Here is a 23,354-nt window from a genome sequence, read left to right on the forward strand (position 1 = left end):
ATGGTACCACTCCGCTCTCACTGTCGGCACCCGGGTCCCACAGTGATGGAACCGGGCTGAGAACCTGCCTCCATTTGCACCAGCCTCCCTGTCCTGCTCCCTCCTGCTGGCTCCTGGGCTAGGAGCAAAACACCCTCTCAGGTTCTCGTGACCTGAATCCCATCCACACGCACACCTCCAGCTGCCACCCCCCTTGCTTCCTGAGGAAGTGGCCAGTTCAGCTGCCTGCGGTTAGCAGGCCCAGGGTGAATGGGACTCAACAAGGCAACTGCAGAGCGGCGCTGCCCGAGGTGCACAGGAAACCCTGGGGGACAGTGGAAGGCCCATCGTATTCACCCCTGGAGAACCTCCACTGTCCCCACACCCTGTGTAGCCCTGGCATATGGGCAGTGCCCTCAGGATGCCAGGAGAACGGGCTGAGTCTGCCTGTTGCCTCCAGGACGTTCCCCTTCCAGGAAGGGGTTAAGTCAGTCCCCCTCCCTGTGGCTGGTGTAGCAAGGGGGCCCCGCTGAGTCCTCCTGGCCCAGAGCTCCATCCCCCAGCTGCTCCTCTGCTCAGGCAAGGTGGGTGATGGATCCCCTGCTTTCTGCAGCCCCACCACCTGCTGTAGAAGGGGACAGGGGCAGAATGCCAAAGAGACACGTGGTCCCCAACTCCCCTCGGCTTTCCGTGGGCCTTAAGCACCAAGCTGCCCTCTGGAAACCATGCCAAATGCACACGCCCCCGGCAGCGTCTGGCTGAGCCAAGAGGGGCTGCAGCTGCTGCCCTGTGGCTGTGGGGAGGGAGTGGGTGTTGCCCTGACCCTCAGCCCTCACCCCCATGGCCTTGCCTCTGTTCCGCAGGGCCGCTTCGGCAGAGCTGGTGCGTCAGAAGAAGGCTTGCCCTACTGCTGAGACGCCAGGCCAGAGCCGCTGGCATAAGCACAGAATTTGCCCCATGCCTCCCCCCTGGGCTCAGGTTAAGGTCCCACCATGCTAAACCCCCATCCCCACCCCAGGGCCAGCTCCCATTACCACATGCTCACACCCTAAGCCACAAGTTCCCATGTCGCTTCCTCTCCTGAATAGGATTTGAGGCAGTTCGAAGGGGTCAGGGGCAGAGTGGAGCACGACTTGCTTGAGCAAGGGGAGCTGGTGCTCCCCTGAAACGGCCGGGGCATGATGCCTCCGGGAAAGCGGCTTTAGTACCGGGGTTTGTATCTCTAATCCCAGGCGGTGGGCGCATGGGCCGGCGGCCGTGCCATCCCACTGCCCATCTCAGCCGGCTGACGTACATGGCTCTTGCTTCCTGGCTGTGGTCCTCGCAGAGCTGCGGAGCCCTGGCTGCCCTCCACCCCCTCCGGCAGCTCCAATACACAAGCGCAGGCAGCGCTGATTCATCCCTGGTCCCCGCTCGCTCTCGTCACACGCGCTCCATGGGGCCGGGCTGCTGGTATCTGGCTCCTGACCAGCTTTGGGGGGTGAAAAAAGCCAGGAATAAAAGCCCGTTCCTCCCCCTGCAGCTGGCAGGCCGACGTACCAGGCCCATGTGGCGACTTTAATGTTTAATTCATGGCTGGGAGTGAGTCACCTGGCGGGGAACTAGCACTGTGGAGATCTCGGCTGGCTTTCCTCTCCCTCCTGCCCAGCGCCTTAGTGCTGGAGCCTTTCCCTCCCTCCACCCCCGTGCTGGAGATTGACCCTCCAGCCTGGCTAGCTCCTTGCAGTCAGATCTCAAAGCATAATTCCCCAGGGTTAATCAAAGGGGCTCGGGCAGGTTACAATCACATTGGCTGCCACTGTCCTTCCCCTTCGGTTTACACCTGGAAACATTTAAAAACGAAACAAACCAACTTCATCTGTTCCTTGCCCTTAATGGAGCTTTTTGAACTCGTTTTCCTGCTGCTCATGTTGGAGAAGGAGACTAGAGCAGTGAGTTGGATCAGTGTGATTGGGGAGGGGCCTAGTGCCCCCTCCGAGATGGGGGCTCCTGGCGTGCCAGGCACTGCCCCTTCCCTGCCTATAATCTCCATAGACAAGGCAGCTAATGAGAGGAAGGAAGGTTGATTATCCCCATTGTGCAGCTGAGGCCAGAGAGGTGCCTGTGGTCACAGGGAGAGTTGGTGGCAGAATTGAACCGAGGGCTCCTTAACCACGTGGTTAGGCTCCTACCCTGCCTTGCTCTGGTTCTCCTGCAGGCTGGCGCTGCCAGGGGCAGGTGGAAGAGTGTCTTCTGCTGGTGCTTTGCACAGGGACGTTTCTCAGCACTGGGGGTGTTCGTAGAGTCTTTTTTTAACAAAATCTAATTCTGGGTCATAAATACCCCCCCCCTCCCCCATCTGATTTAACCCCCTAGCTGTGAGGCAGAAAACCCCGCTAGCCCTGTTTTACAGAACAGGCACAGAGCCCGTGCTTACGCCACAGAGTCAGGGTGCCTGGGTGCTAGTCCCGACTCTGCCACTGGCCTGCTGGGTGACCCTGGGCATGTCACTTCCCCTTTCTGTGCCTCAGTGTCCCCAGGGGGGTTATTGAGACTGACCACCTCAAAGCACTGGGAGAGAGTGACGGCTGAAAGGTGTGATGGAAGCACAGGATATTTTATAGGGCTGGGGGCAGGGGCTCCTGCCCTGGCCTGGAGGGGGGACTGCCCTAGCTGTGGTCTCCGGATCACACACACACACACCCCGTCCCTGGGGCTCTGCGTGGGGCTCACCCTCGGCGCTGCAGGGGCGTCTTAGTGAGAGCCGGCCTCTGGAAGGAGTGTCTAGGGGTACCTCTGCACCGCACACCGAATCTGGCTGGGGCTGCAGGGTTAAACCCAGCAGCATAGGCAGTGGGACTCTCAGATCCGGGCCTCTCACCGGCTTTCAGCCCAGACAGCTACACGGCGTGAGCCAGAGACCCAGCGCCGCCGTTTTTTCTTTGCTGTGTCCACGTTCCTTTGAAGGCTCAGTGGTGCCTGTGTGTTAACAGCTGGGCTTTGCCTATGCCAAGACGTGCTGGACAAAGTGGGGGCTGCAGGGGCTGGTGTAGGATGGGAGGCTGCTGCTGTTGGGAATTCCCACCCAAGACCCTTCCTTCCTCTCTCGCCTGGGTGATGGGAGAGCGTTAGGTTGAGGCCCAGGCCTCGGGGTGGCTGCTGACTTAGCCTGGCACTTTACCCCTGTGTGTGTGTAACCCACACCATGCTCCCCGCTGTAGTCAGCCAGAGCCCCCAGTCACCAGCGGTGCCATTCCCCCTGGGCTTGGAACCAGGCCAGAGCCGCTCTGGGGAAAAATCAGACATGTGCCACCAGCCTGCTGCCCATGTACCATCCACCTCTAACATTGTCTCCTCTCCTCTCTTCCCCAGAGCCTGTCTTGGAGCCTGGGCCAGCCTACGCCCCGTCCTCCTCGCCCCAGCTCCGTCTCTCCTGGGAGCGGACTATGCTTGCAATCCAAAAAGAGAAACCCTGGAGGAAAACAGAACCGCCCGCCCCTCCCCCTCCCAAACCCTCTCTCAGCGGCGCCAGGCCCCCGAAGCTGGCAGGAGCCCTCGACCGCCCCATCTCTCTCCCCAGCTACGCCCATGCTGGCCCCTCCTCTGCATCAACTCTTTGCCAATCAAGACACCACCTCTGTTTTAATTTGGGATCTGGAGGGTGAGGTGGGTGGGGGAGGGCCTGGGTGGAGGTCTCCCCCCCACTGGGCGTGGGGGCGACCCCCCGCCCACCCTCGCTGAGTAGAATTGTGTAAAGCCATGGCTGTGCACTTTATGTTTTAGACTACTGTTCTAGATATACATATATATATATTTTCCTCTTTTTTTTTCTTCTTTTTTTTTGTTTATATTTGCGGTATATTTAGAGATTCCTACACATCGTGATGTGTTTAAAATAAACCCGATGAGGAAAAAAAAACAGGTAGTGAGACCATCCAAGAACTGCATGCTGCCCAGGGCTTGGGAGGGGGACTGGACTGCGCTCGGCGGCGTCTTTTCTTTTAAGAAAATAAACCAATCTTGCGAGGTGGCAGCAGACCCAGCTGTCCTGCCTGCATAGGCTGGGGTGGCCACTGCTCGCTGGTCTATCTCCGGGTGGAGGAGTAGTGTCTCCTGAATTCTGTTCCCACGGCTGGGGGCCCGAGGGGCTAGCATAGGGAGAGCTTGGGAGCTCTGGGGTTTCCCAAGGTAGCGAAGGCATTTCTCAATGGCACAAACCCCCCCCGCTCCTGCCTTTGGCGTGAGGGAGTTGTACCGCTGTCTCCCCTTGCAGCCTGGGCTCCCGCTCCCAGGCCCAGCCCATAGTGGTGCCATTCTGGGCTGGGCTCCTTCCCCCACTGCAGCAGCCGCGCCCAGTTTGCTGCCACTAGAGCTGAGCAAGGGGGCCGAGGGGATAGATGGACGGGATTTGAGTGGCATGGGCAGAGTCTCAGGAGGTGGAGCATTGACTTCCCCCTAAGATCTAGCATTGCCCTTGTTTGGTCCCCAAATGCACGTGGTGTCTCCGCCACCACCCCGCTCAGGAGCTCTCTGCTTCCTGCCAGGCCAGGGAGAGTCCAGGCCTGAGCCGGAGTAGAGACGAATCTCTCCTCTCTGGCTTCCTCCTTAGTGGAAAAGCCTGCAGCACAAGGCTAAGGCTGGGTCTGTGCTGGGGTGGCTGTGGCAAGGGGGCCCCCCAGCTCAGCCCAAGCTCCTCAAGCAGAATGCACCCCACTGGACACTTGGAGGCAAAGGGAACACCCTGCGGCTGCTCTTGATGCCAAAGCTGCCCTGAGCCAGCCGTAGGGGGCAGGGGCCAGTGGTGCTGCTAAATCCTTGAGGGCCTAGGGCTGTCCCCATATAAGGGATGGGGTAGCGGGGCAGCTGGTCCCTGAAATCAGCCTTTGCCGCAGCAGCTGGGCCTGGCCTTCCCTGTACGTGCTTTTCGCAGGAATCCTGCTCATCTATCCCGCGCCTTGCCCGCTGGGCCTGCTGCCGGGTCTAGCGCAGCGGTTCTCAAACGGGGGGTCACAACCCCGTTTTCAGGGGGTCGCCAGAGCTGGCCTTTAGACCTACTGGGGCTGATGCCCAAGCTCCACCCCCTGGGGCGTCGTCCCCAGGCTTTGGCATTCGTGCGCCCCCCTGCCCGGGGCAGCCTTTGGCCCTCTCAGCGGGACTTGGGTGGGCTCAGGCTCCGGTCCCCCCGCCTGGGGTCATGCAGTAATTTTTGTTGTAAGAAGGGGGTTGTGGTGCAATGACTTGAGAACCCCTGGTCTAGCACACTGTAAATAGTCATCGTTTGCCCCCCCCCCCCACAATTCTCTGCGGGTTCTGGCTGCCTGTGTCGTCCTCCATCCTCCTGGAGGAGGAGATCTCTCCATGCATTGGATGAATTTAGGCTTCCGGTGCCTTTGCTGAGTCCTGTCCCCACCCTCCAGCTTCCCTCAGCGGCTGCACTGCTAGTGCTGGGCGGGCCCTGCCCATCTATCTCCTCCTGTGGTGCTCACCAGTGGCCAGCTTCTTGGAGAGGGCAGCCCCTTCCCCAGCCCCAGGGAGCTGGGCCCAACCCCTCCTAGGCCCACAGTGGAGGACCCAGCGTTCACCGCCAGCCCTGGAAGGAGCTGTCAGCCCCTGAGCCTCGCTGGGCTCCGTTCCAGCAGTCAGAACGGGCTCTGCTAGGATGGGTCATCCGTAGAAAGGCAGGTTCAGCCCATGCAAAGGCCTTGTGCTCCCGGGCCCCCATTGCAGGAGCGGAAGCTGCCTGCAGGAATGGCTTCCAATGCTGGTGTTTTCTGCTCTGGAAGGGGTCGCAGGGGAGAGGGGACGTGCAAGTCCTAGTTTCTGCGGGCTGGAAGGGCCTGGGGTGCTTATCCAGTCTGAACCCCAGAGCATAGGCCAGGGTCCTGCTTCTGGCCCAGGAATTTGGGGTTGGACTAAAATGGGTCTTTCGGAAGGTGTCCTCCCCTCGGGTTTAGGGCTAGAGTTGCAGTGCCATCATTCACCCCAGGGCACTGGGGCATGGCCAGAGCAGAACAGCGCCCCCCCCCCCCCCCCGGTAGTGGGGTAAATGACAGCAAGAGCAAATGGACCCTCCAGGCTGGAAAGTTCCAGGGGCCCCAGCCCTGGGGAAGTTGCCCCAGGCAAGACTCACCCTCCTTGCTGTCAAAACCTGGCACTTTAGTCCTAGCTAGAATTCCTCTGCCCTCAGCTCCCTGCCCTGGGAGCCTGTCTGGTGCCCCTCGCGCTGCCCGGGAGGTCACTGGAGCATGGGCCATGTCATTTACAATAAACTCTGGAAAAACCAATCCCACCCCTGGCCCAACGAGGGGCTGGCCCTGGCCACGTCTGGGGGGCTGAAGGAAGGCGCTTAGGCAATAACAAAGCGCAGCAAACTCTCGACACTTGGTCTTTCTTTATAGGTTTAAAAAGGCTGAGTTGTGGTTTCATGTTAGTGCTTTGGACAGACTCTGCAGAGGAACGACCCGGCCTCTTTGATCGCATGCAAAGGTCGAAGCGCAGCCGGGAACGGGGGTGACGAGAGCACCAAGGTGGGGGGGATACGTGTGGCTGGCATCTCCTTCCCCCTCCGCCCTGCCCCTACCCCTCCCCTGCGCTGACCGAGTCTTACGGATAATAAAGCTTTTTGCTTCTTATCCTTTGAGACATGAACAAAACCCAATAAAAAGCTGAACTCGCCCCCTGTGGAGCAGCAAATCCATCCAATTCTATAAAAATCAATAAATAATAAATAAAGCCCATCGCTTTGCTCCCTGGGGGAGAACGGGGGGGGGAGCAGTTCAAGGAGGAGCAGGGGGGTTGGCTTTCCAGGTATAAGGTTGTTGGGGGGAGAAGGAGAGTTAGGAGATCTGACTCCCCCTTTGCCCCATCTTGCCACCACTTTCCCATCCCCCCCGCCCCAAGGCATGCTAGATCCAAGCCCCTCTCCCATTTGGGCCCAGTAATTTAGGGAGGGAGAAAGGGGGAGCCGGTTAGTTTTGGGGAGAATGGGGAGCAAGCATTCCCCCCTCCTCCAGGAAGCAGTGACATCTGGGATAGGCTCTAGTTCCTGCCCTCTCCTGCCCCCCCCCATGGCACTGTGTGGGTATCCGGCCCACCCTCAATTTGGCACCTGGAGAACGAGATTTTTCTAGCAGCAGTTGCTGAAGGGCCTGTCCGATTGGAAGCCTCAGCTTCACTCCCCCTTTCCTCCCCTATGGACCATCACCCCCTGGGCCCCTCTCCAGCGGCTCCATGGGCCCCCTTTCCCGTAGGTCCTAGCACCAGAGCATCCAGCTTAGAGCCCACGAGCCCTGCCCTGGCTCGAGGTTTCCCCCAGGGTGGGAGGAGGGAAGTGACTGGCACAAGGGGGGGCAGCAGCTTTCCCAGCCCTCAAACTCCCCCCCCCCCCCCGCTTTGCTGCCCCCAGCGACTCCTCCCTCCAGGAGCAATTTCGGAGCTGCCCTCCCCCTCCTTCAGTGTGGACAAAATCAAAAGGAGGGGGAGGCCGCCAGCTCCGGGGGGGCTTGGCCCATCTCCCCTCCACTCCCAGCACCGCGGATCCCAGCCCCGGTCCCTTCTTTGCGAGGACGATTCCGGATAGAGACGTTATTGCTTGTAAAAAATCAGAGAGAGAGAGAGGAGGGTGGGGGGCGTGGGGTGTGCAGGGGAGGGGGCCATGCCCCAGGATTGGGGGGGGGGCATATGTGCTACACAGCTCTACGGCGTGAGGTAAGAGTTTGGGGGGTTATTAATACAGGTGCCTTAAAAAGAGTCGCCTGCTTTGGCAAACATTCCTCCCCTCCGTAACAACCCCTTCCGGCTGCCAGGCCTGCCTGGGGGTAGGGGCTGCTTCACCGGGGATCCCGCCCTGGACCCCACCCATGGGGCAGGTGGGTCTGGGTGGATCTGTGCCCCCTGGGACCCACCCACATTGCAGGTATGTCTGGGTGGATCTGTGCCCCCCAGGACCCTGGGGTGGGTACATCTGGGTGGATCTGTGCCCCCCTGGACCCCGCCCACGTGGCGGGTACCTCTGTACAGATCTGCGCCCCTCAAAGCCCTTGAATGCAGTGGGTACATCCAAGTGGACCCCCCACTCCAGACTCAAACAGGGCGGGCTGAGCCTGCCCCCCGCCCTGGACCATTCCAAGGTGACGGGAACGTCCGGGCAGAGCCCGATCCCCTCGAACGGGGCACGTCTGTCCAGGCAGATCCGCACCCCCCTGCCGCCCTACGAACGCCCTGAACGTGGTGGCAGTGCCAGCTGTGGAAGGGGTTGAAGCCCTGAAGCCTGACTCAGTGGATGAGTGAGCTCGGTCCACTCCCCCGCCCCCTAGACGGGGCTGTGGTCGGGAGAGGCCACGGCCACCAGACACTCCGGACTCTCTCTCGATTTTCTCAAGTGCCCGTACAGCCTGTCCTCGAGGCCCCCCATGATCTTGTCCATCAGCTCAGCCCCTAGGGGCTGGGGGCCGCAGCCCGGGCCCTGGCCATTGCCAGGGCAGTCTTCGTCGTAGGGATCGGAAGCCAGCTTGGGGTCCCCAGCCAGTTCGGACGGTTCCTCCTCTATCACCTGGATCTTGGCGTCGGCGTCAGCCACGGCAGAGCCGTCCCCGGCCGCGCCCGCCTCCTCTGCGCTGACAATGCGGGGCAGGGTGCCGTGGTAGCGGCTGTCTGGTGGGTAGTTGAGGCTGTCTCCCCGGCGCAGCGGGGTCCGGTGGCGCTCCAGGGCGGGTGGGTAGCGCACGCCGGGGTCGCTGTACTGCTTGGAGCGCTGCCACTGCTTGCGCAGGTGAGTGCGGGAGCGGTGCTTGGCGCGCAGGGGCGAGTCGTCAAACTGCGGGTCGTGACGGACGAAGGCGTTGAAGAGGGCATCCGTCTTCTCGTCGATGCTGTAGTCCCGCCGGGGCAGCGCGTCCCGGGCTGGGAACATCTGCCCATAGGGGGACCAGGCCAGGGGGCTGTGGGGCAGCGGCCCCCCCACCGCCCCCTCTTCCTCCTCCTCTTCCTCGGGCTCGTGCCCCTCGAAGCTCTCGAAGATGGTGCCCTTGCGCCCAGCACTGGTGAAGCAGATGCGCTTCTCTGAGGCCGTCTGGTCCTTGGGGCGCCCGTCCTCACCCGCCCGGCTCGGCGCCTCGATGGAGGCATAGCCGCTGTCCATCTGCAGCAGCTTGCGTGTGCCCGGCTCTGCTTCCGCGCTCTCCTGCCTGGGCCGGGCCCACAGCCGCTCGTCCAGGCCCTCGGCTTCCTCCAGGGAAGAGGGGAAGCCGGGGATGCCGCCCCCGGCCGAGCAGACGCTGTCGCCCCCATCGCTGCGCACGGAGTCCCGGTCGTTGCTCTGCTCGGACGAGGCATACAGCTCCAGGGAGGCCCGCAAGCTCCAGATGTCGTGGTAGATAGTCTGCTGCTCCGTGCTGGGCGCCTCGGGGACGCTGCCCCTGCCCGCCTCTGCTGGCTCTAACCTGGGGGCAGAACCCACCAATGTTATAGCACAGGCAGGGCAGAGGGGCTGCCCTGGGAAGCAGCAGGCAGGCGCTGGACCAGCATTGGGCTGGCACCAGCCTGGCACGTGACAGGGACATTTTCATTTCTTACAATCCAACTGCAAGTCCTTGCAACCAGAAATTCCCACCCCTCTTGGTCCCCACACACCCACTACCAGCCCCCTTCCTCTCTGCCCCTATCCCCATCTCCCCCACCCCGCCTTCCCCCCTCAGCATCCCCTCCCTCTCTGACCCTGCTGCCCCGTCCAGGCCTAGGCAGAGGATAAAGGTTGCCCTGGGTATCTCTCCAGCTGACCCTGGGGTTTAGGTGTAGCAGGAGACAGCCCCAATCCCACGCCTGGGGCAGGACTGACTCTCCGCTACGCAGCTCCATGTGCCAACATTTGCAGCCGGGCAAAGGGAGTGACCATCTCTGCCCTGCATGGTCCTGATGGCTCTAACAGCACCAGGGGGCAGTCACCCCGGAGGGAGGGTGGGTGTCCGGCGCCAGCGTCCCTTTCCTTGCCAAGCCCGTTCCCCTGCCCTGCCCCCAGAATGACACCTCCCAGGCAGCTGCTGCCCCAGAGCTGTTGAGGAAGAATTCCAGGTCTCTCTGGGTGGATTGGGGGCCTCATCCCAGACCTACGGGGGGGGGGCCTGTCATGGGGCCACTCTGGCCCTTGAAGAAATAAGAGGCCAGTGCACCAGGTGGGCCATGCAAAGGGAGAGACCCAGAGGCAGGCATGGGCAGATGGGAGGAGCACAGCAAAGGGGGAGGCGTCCAGCAGAGGGGCTGGCCTGCTGCAGAATCAGAGCCAGGGGGCTGGCAAGGAGTCATGAGATTGGTCACTCTGAGGGTGATGGGCTGCAGGGAGGGGCGGGGGGCTCTGGAACCAGGGCAGAGAGGAACGGCACCGAGCGCTGGGGGACTCCCAGGTGGGGGAACCTGGAAGTGATGGCCCTGGAGAGGGTGTGTGGAAAAGCATAGAATATTAGGGTTGGAAGGGACCTCAGGAGGTATCTAGTCCAACCCCCTGCTCAAAGCAGGACTAATCCCCAGACAGATTTTTACCCCAGTTCCCTAAATGGACCCCTCAAGGATTGAGCTCACAACCCTGGGTTTAGCAGGCCAATGCTCAAACCACTGAGCTTTTTGCAGTACCTTCCTCTGCTTTACTGTGGGAACTGGGAGAGCGGTTTCACAGTGAGCACTCTCCAGACGATTGTACGTGCCTGTCAATAAAATACGCCCAGGGGTGCAACTTTGCATGGGACGTTGAGAGACTGTGTGCTTGGTACGGCTGAAATGAGGGGAAATGGAGGCAGGCGCTCCTGTCATGCCAGAGGATGCCTGAAGTGGGGGGGCAGGAGCGCCCTATGAGAGGGCCCTTCCAAAGGGAAGTGTGAATGGGGGCTGAAATCTCTCTCCGCCTATGACCTGGTTTCCTGGGGGTGGACATTGACATCTGGGAATGAGACCATCCATCCCACCCCCTGGGCTAGTGCCCCCTGCCCCAGTCATCCCTATCCCCTCTATCTACTGAAAAATACCTGCCGAGAGAGGGTGGGGGGCTGGAGGGGGATGGCAGGAAGGGCCCAGCCATGGGGCGGAAGGCTATGTCATCTGTCCGGGCAATGTACTGGATGATGCCCGTCTGATGGGTGTCTCTGTCCTCCTGCTCCATGCTCTCGCTCGCCGCCCGCTGCCTCTGGAACTGACGCCGCTTGGGTGAGCCTGAAAGGCAGGCAAAGGCAAGGGGGGGATGTTAGGGGGGAGCACCAGGAGAGGGGAGGGGCTGGGGGGTGGAGGCAGAAGCAGGAGGGACGTAATTACAAGGCAAAATGGGCTCTGGGTCATTTTTGCTGCGTTCATTGGCCATTTCCAGGGATCACCTCACTGCTCTAATCCTACAGCCCCCACCCCGAGCACCTCCCGTGGCAAATATGGGGTTCGTGCCCTGGGCATGCTGGGTAACGGACCCTGCCCAGGCTAACCACTCTGACCCCTCTGGACAGGGCTGATCTCCTGCGGCTTGTTCACTCGCCTTCAATAATGTGCCAGGGACCCAGCTGGGCTGTGGGATCCACTCCCGACAGCGGAGGTGGCCTTAGACAGAACCACCTGGCAGTGACCGGGAGCCGTTCCCATGGGGTGCCAGGGGATGGGAGCTGGGCAGACGGGCACATGAGGCACAGAAACGAGCACCCCTGACACTGGGACCGCCGGCCCCTGTGGCTGGCAGCCGCCAGGGAGAAGCCAAAGGCTCATCAGGGCCCCTGAGTGGCCACTGAGTTTGGATTCAACTAGGTGGGGGGATGGGTGGCCCCTACCACCGGGGTCCAGGACTGACCCTCACTCCCGCGAGGATTGGGGGGGGGGGGCACCTACCTCTGGTGTCCAGGCTGGATGCCCGCTGGTTGCTCTCAATCTTCCACTTCTTGATCTTGAAGTAGGGGCTGGCGCCCTCGAGGCTGGCGTGACGCCGCAGGCGGGTGAAGAACTGCAGCACGGTGCCCTGGGCAGGGGGTGGTGGGGGCTCCCCGGGTCCGACGCCGCCCGCTCCGGTGCCTTTCGCACTCCTGGCGGCCCCTTCAAACTGGGAGCGGGGGAAGGGGAGGGACAGAGGGAGGGGGGAGGAGTGACTCCTGGGGGTGGGCGCCGCAGAGAGCGATTGGAGGCGACAGGGCGGCAGGGAGCCGTGCACGGCACAGCAGACACGCACAATGCCAGGTCCGCCTGGGCAGCCAGCCGTGAACAATGCCCTCAGAGCTCCCGCCTGTCCCGGCCCGCTCCCGGAGTGCGCTGAGTGCAGGAGTCTCCAACCCCCCACGGGCCTATAAAGGGGAGTGGGAGGCAGAGCCCACTCTGGTCTATTCCCAGCTCCCCTCGGCGCCAGCAAAGGGGTCTTAGCTCACCCTGCTGCAGAGCGAGGGTCCCCCAGTGTGTGTGTGGGGGTCCATACAGGGCCGGCTCCAGGCACCAGCCTGGCAAGCAGGTGCTTGGGGCGGCCACTCTGGAGGGGGGCGACACGTCCAGCTATTCGGCAGCAATTCGGCGGACGGTCCCTCACTCCCTCTCGGAGCGAAGGACCTCCCGCCGAATTGCCGCCGCAGATCACAATCGCGGCTTTTTTTTTTTTTTTTTTTTTTTGGCTGCTTGGGGCGGCCAAAACCCTGGAGCCGGCCCTGGGTCCATACACCGCGATAAAGACTGGGACGGTCCCACAACCTTCAGGTTGCGGGGGGAGGTCGCTACCCCAGCTAAAGCCCCTGCCTCCCAAAGACCATCAAAATGCTTAACTCTGTACATAACTCTAGAAATGCAGCCACCTCTGGGGAGGGAGGGGGCCAGGCAGTGCCCAGCACAACTGGCCAAGGGCTCCCCCTCATGGTTCCAGAGGGGCGTTGGCTTTTCCTGGGCTGATTCCACAGTCGCCCCCTTCCCTGTTCTCCAGCTGGGACAGGGAAGAGCTGCGCCGGCCCTGCCTGGGATCCACAGCCGAGGGGGGCGGCACCCAATGCTTGGCCTGCTAAGCCATCCCTCCAGGGCATGCTGAGTCTGTGTGGGGTGCAAAGGGGCTGAGAGAGTCCCCACCCCCACCACTTCCACCCTCCTGCCCCCACTCCCCCGGCTCCCCCAGCACCCACGGGTGCTGAGATCTCTCTCCCAGTCGGGGGGGGGGGGGAAGAGGGGGCACTCACCGAAGGGCTCTCCCCAGAGGAGGAGGAGATGGATGGGCTGGCTTCGGCGAAGCTGGTGTCCACGGTGGAGTTGTAGGTGTCGCCAGGCAGGGCGGAACTGGGGCACATGGCGTGGGCGGTCAGGACTGTCTGGGGCAGGGTGCCCCCTGGGGGCTATGGGACGGAGACACAGAGAAACCACTGAGGGGTCAGAGGGCAGAAGCTGGGGTGGGATTGGGCTGTCTTTGCCTCCAACGTGCTTCCTACCCCATGCCGGCAGAGGCCATCTCTGCCCCCAGAGCCCCCCTCTCCTGCCCCCACCGGGAGGGGCCCTCACTGCCCCCAGAGCCCCCCTCTCCTGCCCCCCTGGGAGGAGCCCTCACTGCCCCTAGAGCCCCCCTCTCCTGCCCCCCGGGAGGGGCCCTCACTGCCCCCAGAGCCCCCCACTGGAATGGGCCCTCACTGCCCCCAGAGTCCCCTCTCCTGCCCCCCTGGGAGGGGCCCTCACTGCCCCCAGAGCCCCCCTCTCCTGCGCCCCGGGGGCCGGTGCTGGCCCCAGCCCTGGCTCACCTGGAAGATGGCGAGGCCGGGCTTGGGCGGGGGCAGGCGGGGCGACATGGCGAGGCTGTTCTCGCTCGACTCACACTCGTGGATGGTGACGATTCTGAGGGCGGGCGGCGGGACGTGGAGGTGGGTCAGCCGGGCGTTCTTGAGATGGTGGAAATCCCCCTCGGTCAGCGTGTACCTGCCACGGGCACTGGGTGACGGGGAGTCGCCGGAGCCGGCCCCCTGCTCCCAACGCTCCCCTCAGCCCCGGTGCCACACATGCCAGGAAGGGCCCAACCCGAGGCGCTCGCCCAGCCTAGTCCCTTGTTGGCCCAGCTCCTCAGCCTGCCCCTCAGAGCGCGTTGTCCCCACGGAGCCGGGGCACAGGCTGGGCCATCCGGCTGGGCGATAGACTCAACCCCACCTTGCAGGGGGCACTGGCTCAGTGCCCACCTGGGGAACCTGCACTTCCTCCCCTGCCCTGCCCCGTACCTCCCCCACACCCTTCCCTCACCCCACCCCGACCCATAGTCCCCCACCCCCTCACCCCAACCCTGACCATATCCCACCCCTTTCACTCCTCCCCTCCCATCCCCCACATACCCTTCCCTCACCCCAACCCTGACCCATACCCCCACGCCTCCTTACCCCAACCCTGACCATATCCCACCCCTTCCACTCCTCCCCTCCCCATCCCATCCCCCACACTCTTCCCTCACCCCAACCCTGACCCATAGTCCCCCACCCCCTCACCCCAACCCTGACCATATCCCACCCCTTCCACTCCTCCCCTCCCATCCCCCACATACCCTTCCCTCACCCCAACCCTGACCCATAGTCCCCCACTCCCTTACCCCAAACCTCACCCATATCCCTCCCTTCCACTCCACTCCTCCCCTCCCCATCCCCCCACACCCTTCCCTCAGCCCCAAACCTCACCCATATCCCCACACCCCTTCCCTCCAGGCCCATACCCCCACACCCCTTTATCCCAACCCTGACCCATAGTCCTACACCCCTCCTCCCCCAGACCCAGACTCCCCAGCCCCTTGCCCCAAACCTGACCCATATCCCACCCCTTCCACTCCTTCCCCCATGTACCCTTCCCTCACCCCAACCCTGACCCATTCCCCACACCCCTTCCCCCATGCCCATGCCCCCTTACCCCAAACCTCACCCATATCCCATCCCTTCCACTCCTCCCCTCCCATCCCCCACATACCCTTCCCTCATCTCAACCCTGACCCATACCCCCACACCCTTACCCCAAACCTCACCCATATCCCACCCCTTCCACTCCTCCCCTCCCATCCCCCACATACCCTTCCCTCACCCCAACCCTGACCCATAGTCCCCCACTCCCTTACCCCAAACCTCACCCATATCCCACCCTTCCACTCCACTCCTCCCCTCCCCATCCCCCCACACCCTTCCCTCTGCCCCAAACCTGACCCATATCCCCACACCCCTTCCCTCCAGGCCCATACCCCCACACCCCCTTATCCCAACCCTGACCCATAGTCCCACACCCCTCCTCCCCCAGACCCAGACTCCCCAGCCCCTTGCCCCAAACCTGACCCATATCCCACCCCTTCCACTCCTTCCCCCATGTACCCTTCCCTCACCCCAACCCTGACCCATTCCCCACACCCCTTCCCCCATGCCCATACCCCCATGCCCCCTTACCCCAAACCTCACCCATATCCCATCCCTTCCACTCCTCCCCTCCCATCCCCCACATACCCTTCCCTCATCTCAACCCTGACCCATACCCCCACACCCTTACCCCAAACCTCACCCATATCCCACCCCTTCCACTCCTCCCCATCCCATCCCCCACACCCTTCCCTCACCCCAACCCTGACCCATACCCCCACACCCCCTTCCCGCAAACCTGACCCACCCCTTCCACTCCTCCCCTCCCCCCAGCCTTTACTCCCTCCCTCTCCCCGCTGCCCCCCGCTTCCCTCCCCCAGCCTCTCCCCCCCTTCCCTGCCCATACCTCCTCCCCTTCTCTTGGGTCTTCTTGCTCTGCTCGAAGAGCGCGGCCTCGTTGAAGGAGACGCGGCGCCCGGTGGAGGAGCTGGACGAGAGGAAACGCTCTGTCTCCACATCCCGGTAGCTGGAGGCCGACAGGCAGTCTGGATCATCCACTTTGATGGTGATCTCTGTGGAGACAGGGGAGGGGAGGTTCAGACCCCACTCACCGGGCAGGGGGGTGGCGGGGGAACCCCCTCTGGTGGGCACAGGGGCCGGCTGGCTCAGTAGCCTCGGGAGGAGGCCGGGCTGGCGTCCCCACGGCTGAGGAGCAGCGAGATGTGGAGAGAGGAGGGGGTGAAGCAGAAGCAGCACAAGCTAGTGCCAACAGCTGGGAGGCTGGTGTGGGACACGGGCACCTGGGTTGAGATTCGGCAAACTCGCTCCACCCAGGGGAGCTCAAGCAGCCCATGGGCCAGCGCCCTCAGGTCCCAGCCAGCAGCGGGAGAGGGCAGGCTCAGGATCTCCTGCCCCTGGCTATGGAAGCCAGCAGCGCTTGGGCAGGGGGTGTCGGCAGGGGATATATGTGCCTGGGCAGGGGGCACTGCTCCACCACAGCGGGTATTTAGTAATCGCTCTAGGCAGCTGAATGGAGTGAACAGCCCCCGTGGCTTGACCTTGGGGTCTGGGCTGCAGGGGGAGGCACGGAGGGCCCCAGTGACTTTAGGATGGCAGCTCCTGGGACTCCCTACACCCCTGTCCTTCAGTGCCATGGGGGCAGCCAAAGCCTCCTACACACACACACCCCCGCAGTGAACAGCAGGTATATTTGCACGTGATGGGGGTTGAGATGTAGGGAAACGGTTTCCATGACAACACAAAGCCAGCCCTAGCGACCATCTCCTGCTGAGCTCCATGGGCAGGGCTGGGGCTGGCCGGGCTGGGGGGCGCTCACCTTGCGGAGGCTGAGAGTCATCCAGGTACGTGGTATTGGTTTTCTCAGGGTCATCACTGGCTCTGCAAAGGGAGGGGGAGAGACAGACGCATGGGGAGGGACAGAGAGATGGACAGAGGGAGCAGGGCCCAGAGAGGGGAGGGGGCAAAGGATGGACAGAAAGGAGAGGAGATGGGTTATTCATAGTGTCCCCCACCCCACAAGCCAATGGTGCAAGGGGCTGCTCTAGCCATCACTGCCCCCCTCACATGCACACACAGGCAGGGAGCCAGACACCGGGCCACGGGCCCCATTGGCAGGGGAGTCAGTGCGGTGCACCACTCGGGCTGGTTTTGCACATTCACAGACTGGTGCACTCAGTACAGCTCCCACGCCAGTCTCTAGGGCACATCCATGCTCCCACACCCATGCCAGTCCATACAGCACACACCCCAACACCTCTGCTAGTCCATACCACGTGCAAAAACACCACCAGTCTGCACGGTGCACACATACCCCACTGCCAGTCTGCACAGCACCCCCAAACTGGTCCACACCAGGCCGTACAGTGTGCTGGTCCGTACATTGCACACACATTCCGGTCTGTATGGCACACCCCCCCACACCAGCCCATATGGCACACACATGCACACCATGCTCCGGTCTATACAGTACACACACATTATGTACACATCTCCATGCACAGGGTCTTAGGACTGGATTCTGGAGTCCAGCTGTCCCTGGGAGGGGAGGGAGAAGCTATTCTGGGGCATCTCACTTTGGCAGCCCTGGGGGTCTCTCATCCCAGGAGCCAGTGGGAGATTTCGGGCCTTTGCTCAGGGATTTAATCTGTATTAGGAAAACCCGCTTGTCTCTGGGATGGCTGTGGTCCATGGGACCCGGGCTGGCACAGGGCTCAGTGCAGAGCTGCGGGCAGGGACTGGGACACGAGGCTCAGGTTGGATGTAGGGAACTGGGGTACTGGGCTGGGTACAGGGTGCATGCCTGGGGTGCTGGGTCAGGTACAGAGCAGGTTGGGGTGCAGAGCAGAAACGCTGGGGCACCTGGGTTGGGGACTGGATGCAGTGCAGGGGCACGGGTCCGGGATGCTAGGCTGGGTGGATGCAGTGCGTCCGGGACGCTAGGCTGGGCGGATGCAGTGCAGGGGCACGGGTCCCGGACGCTAGGCTGGGCGGATGCAGTGCAGGGGCACGGGTCCCGGACGCTAGGCTGGGCGGATGCAGTGCAGGGGCACGGGTCCCGGATGCTAGGCTGGGCGGATGCAGTGCAGGGGCACGGGTCCCGGATGCTAGGCTGGGTGTAGGGGATGAGGGTTGGGGTCAGTGCAGGGGCACAAGGGTGCCAGCTTGGGTGCAGGGATAGGCCCCGGGCTCAATGGACGGCTCAGCATGGGGCTTGGCTTCAAGCCGTTGGCAGCTGGGAGAGGTGCTTTCCCCATCTCTCCAGCTCAGAGGCCAGGGCTGTTTGTCACTGGGCGAAACGGAGCTGCTAATCAAGGGAATTAAATTCTTCTGCTCCACTGGCGTCTCCGCAGCCCTGATGGATCCTGATCAGAAGCCCCTTCGTTCGCACTGTTTTATGGTAATGCTGTTGCTGAACTCAGATGTTTGGTGCTGGACCAGTCCCTATAGAGAAAATGGGACCCCAGCTACCGAGCTCCCAGCTACGCCAGTCCCAGCCTCTCCCACCAGGGGGCACTGTAGGGACCGAGGCAGAAGCTCTGGCCACTCCGACCCAAGCAGACGGGCTCCGGGGGTTGTGGGTGGTGCAGTGCATAGCAGAGCCCCCCCCCCTCTTACCTGGAGTGCCTGCGGTCCGTCTGGCAGCACCGGCGGCAGATAATCAGGATCCCGGACAGCAGGACCAGGGTCCCTCCAATGAAGATGGAGAGCAGCACGAGGAGCAGCACATACCCATCTTGCGTGTTCACCTCGCCGGGCACTGTCTGTGGGCAGAGCAGACTCAGCACGGGGCCGGCGCACTCCCACCGGCGGTGCAGGGGCTTTCCCTTGGGCTCAGGCAGGCGCCTCCCCAGTGGCTGCATGGTAAAGGCATTCACGGGCCTGGGGCACGCGAGGGTAGCAGGGCCCATGCTCTGACAGCTCCTCGCCCCCCTCCCCCAGCTGGGCAGCAGTGGGTCCTCGTGACACATGCCTGTGACACGAGCAGATGGCAGTGTGCAAGTGTGTGTGGAAGAGGCTCATGGGGGCAGCTGGGAAGGCAGAGCAGAGGCCCATCTCTGACAGCGTCCAGTCCTTGCTGGCCGTGCATGGGCCATTCTGCATTGAGCTGCTCACTGGAGGCGTCTCTTCTTCCCCCAGGGGCTTAGAGGTTTATCCCCCCCCCCCCCACTCGGAAAGCTGATGCTCCTGCATTGGGAGAACCCCAGTTTGCTCCACCACCTTCCCCCCCAGAACCTGGCATGTTTGCTCCATAGAGCGATGGCTGCTATTTCCCAGGGGGCTCATCCACTGATCCCTGCTCCCAGGTGCCAGTGTCTCCCCGACCCCCAACCACTGGGCTGCAGCCAGGACACTCCTAGGAAACAGTGACTCCTCCCTGGCCGAAGTCTCACCCCAGCCACGATCCTGGGAACAGTCACTTGACCTGACTTCACCCCAATGATCCCTACTGACCTCCCTTCACCCCTTGGTCCCCATGTGCCCTCCTGGGAACAGAGTCTGGCTAGACCTCACCAGGGATGAGATTCACTCCCATATCCTCTGAGCCCTAGCCAAGGACATGCATGCACTGAGGGCAGGCAGCATGCAGTGGGGTGGGGAGGGGCACGGTGGGCGGAAAGGGTAGAACTCAGCTGTCCCGACTCCCAGCCCCCTGCTGTAACCACTAGATCACACTCTCCCCGCAGAGCCAGAGTGGGGAATAGAACCCAGGAGTCCTGCATCCCAGACCGAGGCCATTAACCCTTAATCCAAACCCAGGGGGCAGGGGGACACTGGGGCTTCCCCCTTTGGACTTCCCCCAGTTTAGCCCATCCCTGCTGCGTGGATCAGTTGGGGCTTCTCTCACCGGACGGAAGTGACAGCTGAGGTGCGGGGGGGTGGGAAAAGGGGGAGCGCTGGGGCTGTCAGGGGAGGTGAGGCCGAGGGGGCGGGGGAGAGGAACGTAACATTAAATTGGTCAGGTGACAGGGGAGCCTTTGCCATGGCAACGCATCATGATGTCAGGAGGAAACCAAAGTCACGTGACTATTTTTTAATTCAGCTGGAAAATGGGATGATAACCAGCCACAGAGAGAGCCCGAACCGCATGCCCCCGGGAGCCACTCCTCTGGGCCGAGGGCAGCTGGTGGCAGCAGCGAGGGGAGGCCGGGGAGGACCGGTAACTGAATCCCAGTGCTCTCAGCCACAGACGCCAGCGCAGCTAAGGGTGACCCTGGCTAGTCCTGTTCTGTTTCCTACCCTGACATTTGAGGGTTTCGCTGCTGCCCGGGGGGACTCTGAGCAAGCTGGGCCAGGCGTAGCTTGAAATCAGCTGCCCTGGTGCAAGGGAGAATCTTGGGGGTACCAGGAATCACACATGATATGGGGGAGGGGACCCCGGCCTCCTGCCCAGCCAGTCTGATGCTCCAGCCCCTGCCCTGGCAGAGATGGAGAAAGGCATGATGGGATATTCATCCCATCTATCCATCCACCCCACCCTTCCCTCACACACCCATCTGTGTATCCATGCGCCACTCCCTCCTGCCACACACCCATCGATCCATCCATCCATCCCCACACATACCCACCCCTCCCTCCCTCTGTCCGTTCCTCCCCCCCCACATACCCATTCCTCCTTCCCTCGGTCCATCCCTCCCCCCACATACCCATCTGTGTATCCATCCACCCCTCCCTTCCCCAATACACCCATCTGTATATCCATCCCTCTACCCCCACATACCCATCTGTGTATCCATCCACCCCTCCCTTCCCCAACACACCCATCTGTATATCCATCCCTCTACCCCCACACACACTCATCTGTGTATCCATCCATCTCCCCACATACCCACCCCTCCCTCCCTCGGTCCGTCCCTCCCCCCACATACCCACCCACCCACCCGTCGTGATACACACGCATCTATCTAGCTAAGCTCTAGGAACCCATCTGGGCCCAGCCCTCCTCCGTGGTTCCTGCAGAGTCATCTCCCCAGGGCCCAGCATGAAGGTGGATGACTCACGGACTTTGCTTGTGAGCTCTTAAACTCCCTACTGCAGTCACTGAGCAGATGTCCACTGCTGAGTGGGTGGCTGCTGCTGCGGCTCCCCTTGTGTCTTACGGCCTCCGGCTCCCTCTCCCACTCGCCTGGCCCTGGGTATCTTCACCCCCATCATCTCTCTCTCCTCTGCCTTGGCTCCACTGTCTTTCACTCCTCCCCCTGAGTCTCTCTGTCACTGGCAGAGTCTGGCCTCTCCTCCCTCTCTCCCAGGACAGCCAGTGACCCCAGTACCACGCGCCACCCGCCTCCCAATCTGGCTATACGAATTCTTCCTGCCCTGGAAATACCCGCTTGCAGGTGGCACTCTGTGCTGGGCGGGAGTTGCTGTGTGACATGACACAGGCAGCCAACTGGCTTTCTCGGGCTTGCTCTGATGTCATGGCAGGGGAGTGCCCAATACCCTGGGGGGTGGGCTAGCCCTGGGGAGGGAGGGGTGGAAAAACCCCAGGGGCTCCGGCTGGATACAGAACATTGAAGCCCCCTCATCTGGAGACCCCTGGCTGCTCCCTCAACTAACACTCATGTAAGACAGGCTCTGCTCTCAGCTACGTCAGGGTGAATCCGGAGTGACCCCACTAAAATCATTGGATCCAATCTGGATTTACTCTGGTCAAAGACCAGGATCTGGTCCCCGTGAGCACAGACCGATTATTAGCAGCAGAGCAGGTGTAGAACGCCCAATGTGGGGTGTTTCCATTCGCGGCGTGACTTTGTAACCCAGCAGAGCTGACAAAACCATGCACAGAATCAATCCCCCCTTGATCCCAGCCTCAGGGGTCTGTAAAACATCGGGGTGGCATGCCCGGTCCTTCATCAGAGCGATGACCGACGTAGCCCAGGATGGAAGGTAGAAGGCCCAGCCCTGCAGACCTTGCACCAGCAATGTCCATTGATTGTGGGATGTACCTGGGTGAGGTACTGCGGGGTAGGGGTGGGGGGCTTTAAGCTTATTTTCCTCTTTACCTAAGCACCAGGTCATGGTGCAAGTGAGACTAACAGCAGGTACCAGAAGCAGGTATAGATTGCTCCAGCTTGGTGCCATCCTCATACAGGGTAGGAGGGATGGTGTCCCTAGCCTCTGTTTGTCAGAAGCTGGGAATGAGCGACAGGGGATGGATCACTTGGTGATTGCCTGGTCTGTTCATTCCCTCTGGGAGACCCGGCATCGGCCACTGACAGAAGACAGGATACTGGGCTAGATGGACCTTTGGTCTGATCCAATATGGCCATTCTTATGAGGCCAAATCAGAACCTTGGTATAGTTGGGGGGAGTTCTGCTATTAGGTTCTATGGATAGAGGGACATGGGAACTGCACCTGGCTAGCCAGACGGACAGAATCCCACCTCTTGGCCACTTCCATCTGGTAGGACAGTACCCAGGGCATCACAGAAAGGCCCTCACTTCCCATAATGCACTAGGCCTATTGTGACAGTGTTGCATGTGGAGGGGTTAAAGGGATTCCTGACCCCTGTGGTCAAATGCCCATCCAAGGCCCTGGAGCATGAACTTTGATCGTCATTCGGTGGCTTAGCTGCTGATGTTCTTATCGATCACCAAGTGACCTGCCGGAGTGTGTGACTCACTGACCACCAGAGGAAGGGGTGTGTCTATCACGGATGTGGGAGCTTTGTTAAATGACCTGTCCCTTTCCCCCCACCCCACCCCCAAAGAATAATATCGACAGGTACCAAAGCTCCCAGCCTGCTGCTTCCTCTGGCCTTTTCTCTCCCACTGTTCTCAGACCCACACCCTGAGCAGCCGGCCCCACTTCCCGCCAGCCAGAACAGCAAGGGAGTGATTTCTGAGCAGCAGGTGCGGCTCATTGGAGACAGGTGCTGCGGGATAATCTGCTGGGATGCCCACGGGAAGATCTGTCTCCCCCCTACTCCCGAGAACAAGGGGAAGATCCCCTCCAGCTTCCTGAGCAGAACATCTTCCCAGGAGGTGCCGGGGAGGGGAAGACTTAGCTAAGCCAGGGGCTCTGGTTGTCCTGCCCACCACGTATTGCATGGGTCTCAAACAGCCTCAAACCTGTATCTCCTGCCTGGGAAGGAGGCAGGTGTAAAGACTCACATGGGGAGCCCAGTGCAAGGGGGGGGGCAGAGGGCCCGAGGGCAAGGGGCCAGGAGTGATGGGGGGGAATCCAACTCCCACCCACCCCACCCCCTTGGGGCACGTACCGTTGTGCTCTCGGTCGTGTTGTCCCAGGCAGTCAAGTCATTGCTCATGGTCTGTCCCAGCTGGAAAGTCCTCCTGGGAGTCGGGAAGAGCAAGAGGCAAAAATGACACCCCGGGAACAAAAGAATGAAAATCCCGCACGTGGAGGCGAGAAGTGAAGGGGACGGGCTGGGCTGGGTAGGTCCGTCCCCGCCTCGCTCCGGATCTGATCCCGGTTCACCGCCCCCCGTTCACACGGGCTGGGGCGGCAGCACCAATCGCGGGTGGGCTCGGATGCTGCCTGTGTCCAGCCCCCGCCCCATCGCACACACCGTCTCCTCCCTTCCCTGCACTTCCTCTCGGCTAATGCTTGCCCAGGTAAATCGAATTAGAAAA

At 61.8% G+C, this 23,354-nt stretch overlaps 2 protein-coding genes across 2 annotated transcripts in view; one reads left to right on the top strand and one right to left on the bottom strand.

Annotated features, from left to right (window-relative positions):
• The window catches only part of STK11 (serine/threonine kinase 11), a 73,508-nt gene extending 70,110 nt beyond the window's left edge, over window positions 1–3,398 (top strand). The window contains exon 10 of the mRNA XM_065422186.1: window positions 3,331–3,398. The gene's annotated coding sequence lies outside the window, so the exon portion shown is untranslated. The remainder of the gene's footprint in view (window positions 1–3,330) is intronic.
• Window positions 3,399–8,269: 4,871 nt separating this feature from the next.
• Window positions 8,270–23,029, bottom strand: CBARP (CACN subunit beta associated regulatory protein). Its single transcript, XM_065422384.1, has 9 exons — window positions 22,982–23,029; window positions 18,378–18,523; window positions 16,579–16,640; window positions 15,649–15,814; window positions 13,671–13,845; window positions 13,122–13,274; window positions 11,809–12,016; window positions 10,971–11,154; window positions 8,270–9,398 (listed from the first exon to the last, which is right to left on the bottom strand). Exons 1-9 carry the CDS (start codon window positions 23,027–23,029, stop codon window positions 8,270–8,272), a joined length of 2,271 nt encoding a protein of 756 aa, XP_065278456.1.
• Window positions 23,030–23,354: the final 325 nt, after the last annotated feature.

The sequence above is a fragment of the Emys orbicularis genome, chromosome 24, assembly GCF_028017835.1.
Source record: "Emys orbicularis isolate rEmyOrb1 chromosome 24, rEmyOrb1.hap1, whole genome shotgun sequence".
NCBI classification, from domain to species: Eukaryota; Metazoa; Chordata; order Testudines; family Emydidae; genus Emys; species Emys orbicularis.